This window comes from Fundulus heteroclitus, chromosome 12, assembly GCF_011125445.2.
Source record: "Fundulus heteroclitus isolate FHET01 chromosome 12, MU-UCD_Fhet_4.1, whole genome shotgun sequence".
Lineage (NCBI taxonomy): Eukaryota > Metazoa > Chordata > Actinopteri > Cyprinodontiformes > Fundulidae > Fundulus > Fundulus heteroclitus.
The window spans coordinates 32054420-32060482 of NC_046372.1; the positions used below are offsets into that span (position 1 = coordinate 32054420).

The 6063-nt window shown below is 40.2% G+C and overlaps 1 protein-coding gene across 1 annotated transcript; it reads right to left on the reverse strand.

Annotated features, from left to right (window-relative positions):
* Nucleotides 1–1852: 1852 nt before the first annotated feature.
* Nucleotides 1853–5259, reverse strand: nkx2.7 (NK2 transcription factor related 7). Its single transcript, XM_021316939.2, has 2 exons — nucleotides 4828–5259; nucleotides 1853–2448 (listed from the first exon to the last, which is right to left on the reverse strand). Exons 1-2 carry the CDS (start codon nucleotides 5087–5089, stop codon nucleotides 1928–1930), a joined length of 783 nt encoding a protein of 260 aa, XP_021172614.2. The 5' UTR covers nucleotides 5090–5259; the 3' UTR covers nucleotides 1853–1927.
* Nucleotides 5260–6063: the final 804 nt, after the last annotated feature.

Sequence of the window (6063 nt, forward strand, 5' to 3'; positions counted from 1 at the left end):
CGTCTGATGAAGCAGAACACCAGATAAAAAGCAGGACACTTATTTAGATGTGTTCAGTCTGAACTAAATATCTTGACCCCAGCTAAAGCTATATTGTTGGCAATCCTATTCAGAAACACTTTTTGTTATACTGGGTGAAATGGTCCTTCCATTCTAAGAGTAGTCAATACATTATATATTCAGAAAAGGTAATGAAAAAAATCAGAGTTCTGTGAGAGCTGAAGGCCCGTAAAGCCTGACCAGTCCCTGCCATTTGGACCGACTGGTCAGAGGGTTGGTCAGTGGGCCGGTCCCTCCCACACCCCCCTCTGTCGCTCATGCTCTGGGTGGGAATCACCTTATCTATCAATTGTCTCACATGCCAATCACTGTGACACTCTCACGTTCCTTGCTAGTCTCCGCATGCTGGCTGCGCATGTGCACCTCCAGTGTTTATGTATCCAGTTAGCATTGGTGTTAGCCGCTCATTGTCGCTCCGCTGCTCTCACCGTATACTTTGAATATAGCTGAGAGTCGCAAGAAGCAAACTGCGTACATGTTTATGAGAAGAAGAGAAGTAGAAAGAAATAAGACAAAAGTAGATTTGGGAGATTTTTTTTTAAGCGGTCCCCCTGAGGAGCGGAAGAACAGTTAAGTTATTCAGAAAGGAACTTGGGTGTTTCTTACTTCCATTTCCAGAAAAATCGGCAACTCTACCTTTAAGACCTTCATCGTGTTTCCAACTGGCTTTGCTGATATAGATATTGTTTATTCAACTCATGTGGGTCCCAGACACTAACATGGTACACCATTCAATACCCATCCATGACAATGTCCTAAACAAAACAGTTAAGCCTAAAAAATATTTCAAAGGTCACCTTGATATCTAACACTGACAGAACATTTATGCTTAGCTTATGCTTTTCAATTGTGTTTTTTTTAATATTTTAATTATTTTATTTTTATCTAATTACAGAATATGACTGCCTCAACATTTGATTTTAAGAATTTGGCTCATTTCCGAAATTAAGGACACACACACGCACGCACGCACGCACGTAGGCGCGCGCGCGCGGAGGTTATTATCTGATCAGTCCGTCTCCTCTCTGTCTACAGCTTCATTCTTATCTCTGCAGCAGAGATGCTGCTTCGCCTCCTCCGGAAGTCCTCCTTTTCTTTAAGTCTCAGCCATTTAAAGTCACACCAAAGTACAACTTTTTACTGGTCATCGGTTGAAATAGTTAAACCATTTTCACCTGTTCAAACCTGAAGAAAATAAATAAAAAAATAATAAAAACCACTAAGAAAAAGCACGCATGCTGTGGAACATCTCTGTGTGAATCGGCAGCTCATGATTGAGTGACAGATCCGACCAGAACGGATTCTCCCTGATTGAAAGTTTGAAAACGCTTAAGAGCCACTCTGTCTGCGGCATTGTTTACCAAGCAGAGCCGCGGGACAGCGCGGGCTCTCCGGCCTTATCAGCGACTCTGCGGCTTTTTAGAGTGGGACAATAAGGAGCTCGGTTTGACAGCAGCTCTGTCAGGTCAGATGTCACTTCATCCATTAGCTCTTCGATGGCTGCCTTTGATAAACTTCGAGGCCCGTCTAACGCCTTCTGATCCGGGCTGTTGTTCAAAGTTTGGTGAACGCATGCGTAATGAGTAATTAAACAGAACAATAATATAATAATGAAATCCATCAATCTGTCTATACCCACTTATCCATGCAAGGTTGCGGGGGATTCAAGTAAATAACAGAATTAACACATTTTGACGTGTTTTTATTATTATTCATTTATTAAGAAAATGCTATTTAGATGATAAATATACAATAAGCAAAAAAAAAAAAAAAAAAAAAAAAGAGAAAAAAAATGGATTATGGATATTTTAAACATTGAACTTGTGCTACAGGCGTAAAACAGTGTAGAAAAAGTGTTTCTGTGTCATCACCAGCCTCTGACACCCTGTAAAGACGCCTGAAACTGGTGGAGCAGTCCCTCCGAGTCAGCCACCTGGCTGCTGCAGCTGCTCACGCCGTGGTACCCGCAGCCGCACAGCTCGCTGTTTCCGCAGCCTAACGCTGGGTTGTAGGGTCCCAGCGTTACGTTGTAAGGCGCAGAGTGATGGGGTCCCGCGCAGCACAGCTTCCCGTCCCGCACCAGCACCGGCACCGCTACGCGCCTCGGTGCCGGTGGGAACCCGGCCAGCTCCAGAGACCTGTCCTGCCGCTGACGCTTGCATTTGTACCGCCTGTTCTGGAACCAGATTTTGACCTGGGTGGAGGTGAGTTTGAGAGTCCGGGCTAGGTGTTCCCTGTCCGGGGCGGACAGGTAGCGCTGCTGCCTGAAGCGCCTCTCCAGCTCCGACACCTGGGACTGAGAGAAGAGGACCCGGGGCTTCCTGCGCAGCCTGCTCCTGCTTTTGGCGTCACCGTCAAAGTCAGGCGAAGAGTCTGGACCGCACGCATCTGCAGGAAGATGAAAAGGAAGCGGCATTTGATTTATTTAGCGTTTATTTAACAATGCACGGGCACGAAAATATCAAGTTTGGTGCCATTCAGAAGCTTTTTATCTGCCATATGTGCGTCTTAATCAAGAAAGCCTCCAATATCTTCTCGATATCGTTAGAAATATAACTATTGTACTGCAAAACAGTTTTTGTTTTCCCCTATTTCCCTATATTTTCAATATATATATATATATATATATATATATATATATATATATATATATATATATATATATATATATATATATATATATATATATATATATATATATATCAAGAACAATATTTTGTAAGTTATTGGTAGAAATATTGTTGTTAGTTGGAGCAAGAATTTAAGTTTGTTTCTTACTTGAGTTGAATGACAGAGCAAATGCTAAAGTTGAACCAGAGCTAAGTTTCAAAGCTTTGAGGCAGTTGTTGATGCGGTACACATTTAGCAGAACAATAAGTTTGCACGGCACCTTCTTAGACTTAGCTATTGTATTTCAGTTGCCTTCATTATTAGAAATGATGATGAAGCTAAAGTCAAACTTACAAGCAACCTGAGCTTCATAATTCTCGGCCAGACATTAAGAGTATATACTATATCTCAATTTTTTTTACCATATTAGTTGGTGAAAGTAGAATTTATAACTTTAATAATTTTTATAAAATTAAATCTTTCCTAAAAATGTTAAAATCTGCTTCAAGATTTTGCCATAGTCAAGTTCTATTGTGTGTTCTCCAAAAGGGAAGGGTATGGCTAATTTATCTCTTTCTTTAATTTTAAAGTGAACAAATCAACTTCATAAACAATTGAGAACTTACTCCCCCAAAAGACGTATGTATGAGAAAAAGGAGAATACTTCTGCTTTGGAGTATTACTTGTTTGTTTTTGTTGTGGAGTCAAGTTGTTTAGCACCAGTGCTAACGCTAAAGCTAAATTTGCTGCCAGGCTGATTTTATTTTTTAACTTTGATGCCGTTTTTGTCCCTGAATGTCAGCAAAGAGGTTTAGATGTCATCTTTTTACAATTTATTTAAAGAGCACTGTTTCAGTTTCATTTTATGCCTTGACTAGTTTAGCTCTAAAGTTAAATTGCCAGCACCCTGAGTGTTTTTAACCCTGCACCGTTGACTTATAGCACATTTTAGCTGTGGCTGTAGCTTTACAAGCTACCTGTATAGAATAGATTGACATTGTATGTTTTTCATTCAGTAGCATTTACTGCCTAAATTACAAACATTTATTTTCCTTCTTTTTAATATTGGCGGATAAGCTAGATGATTTCATAAGAGAACCAGTGAAAGTGTTATTAGTGATGATTCTCCTCCCTAGGTGTGTTAGGATGGAGCAGGTTTATGAGCACCAATGACTGCAGCTTTGAAACTGTTTCCTTTTTTATAACTCACCTTTATTTTGTGTTGATCAGTCTCATATTGGTTTTAAACGTATAGAAAGGAAGATGTTTCTGGACTGGGACATTTTAAATGTAGCTTTTTGTTATGAACTGTTGATTGTGCAAATGTTTTGCTTTCATTGTTTTATTTTACTTTCACTTAATTAATAAAAGTGAATTAACCAATACTGCATATTGTGTGTAAAGTCTAAGTCAATATCAAACAGATTGATTAAGGTGAAACTATTTCATTAGAGCAGTTACATTTTATATTTAAGTAAAATTATTATTTTTACATGAATACATTTTAAATCCAATAACTACATTCTAAAAATTGGAAAATTTGCTAATTTTGTTAAGTGGTGTTTTGGGTTGTAAACATACCTTATTTCTCATCAGAAAAATTTATCACAATATACCAAAAAACGTTTTTTTTTTTTAAGTTTTGCTGGTCACACTTTAACAAGGTGTTTTTAAGCACAACTTCACTATCACGTGTTTGGATGAAATGTCTCAAGCTGGACTTGTAAGCGAAAAGAGACTAAAATAATAACTGCATTTTAGAAACTACAACTTTGACTGCAGTTTAACGCTTAAGAATAAGTTGATCAGTTCTTATTTGTCTTATATGTTGTTACTGAATTAAGTTGGTATTAAAAAAAAAACAATCAGATCCGTTTAAAACTTCTTTAAACCCCATGGGTTCCTTAATGGGGTCCTAGACCATGTCTGCTTTCGACTTTTTGGGTAAAAAGTAAAAAAAAAAAAAAAAGACAACAAGCATTGCCTGCATATTATTGCTTACTATACTAGAATTTATATTAGTATTATTAGAATAAAACAAGATAGTCAGATAACGACAATGTGAAGTGAAACTGTTCGGATAGTCCAGCCAAACCTTTAAAACCATAAATGCATTTTCCATTGCCATCATTAAGAGCTTATCCTTAATGCTCTCACCTTTTTCACCCATCTCCTCTTCTACTGCTGCGCTGTGAACATCGAACTTCCCCTGCATCCCAAAGACGCACCTCTCAGACCGGTGGTCATAAAACCCTTCGCCTCTGGACGCAGCGCGCACAAGCTGATGTTGATGCATCGGAACAACTTGGTCCGCCATCTGCAGCTCGTTTTCATACTCGCTCTGGTGGAAATCCAGCTTCAAAATGTCCTTAACAGAAAACGGAGTGGAGGTCGTTGAGCTGGGATGCATTCTCGTCATTGGCTGCAGATTGCGCTTTTTGAATGGTTTCACGCACGGGGCGCTGGAGCGGCTCCTGAAGGCGCGGCTGCCGGGCGGATCTCTTCCCCAACTGCTGAGTGAGGGGCCTCGGGAGATTTCAGACCGTTCAAAGGTCCTGCTAATGAACAAGTGAGATAGAAATCAGTGCTCCTCAGACACAGGGGCCAAATCCCGGAGAGACTGCGCGCACACGTCTGCACCCCCCCCCCCCCCTCCCCATTCTCACCTTACAGGAACACTTCTCATCATATCCGCCATTCTATCAGCGTGGTGTTGTAATTAAGAAGCCCAATCAAGACCCTTTAGGAGCCATTGGAGACGTACGTCGCTGATACAAAAGTACAAGTGCACAAAACCAAAAGTTATATCAACATTGCCCTTATCTCTCAGAAAGATGAGTAGATTTTTATTTACTTCTACCATTTAGAAAATGGACTAAAACAATAAACATTGAAAAAAAAAAAATCTTAAAACGTGAATTGCACTGTTGTAAATAACATAAAGAATTAAATCAGAAAAATAAACGGGGAAAAATAGGCAATTTAATACAACACAGTAAGTAAAATAAAATATATTAAAATAAAATAAAACAAAGTTCAACAAAATAACACAAAGCACAACAAATTAGAGAAAAACAATGCCCTCCTAAATCCAGTGTTCTGGTGCGTTATTGGGCCACTTCAGCGCTGCAGGTCCTCGGGGTTGAGTGATCCCGGCTGATGTCGCGCAGCTTTACCAGCGACATTGTTTTCCAGCCGTGTTATTAGCGTTCTCAGCCCACAACAAACAGTAACATTACACCTGATGTTGTGGAAGTGGAGAGACAGCGGCGCCAACCAGCAATGCTCGACTGAGGCCGAGGCGCGCGTCCACAGAGACAGCAAACACGGACAGACACGGCCTGTCCCGCTGCAGGAGATCTATGGGGGGCCCTGCGTGGCGCGGCTGTTTTC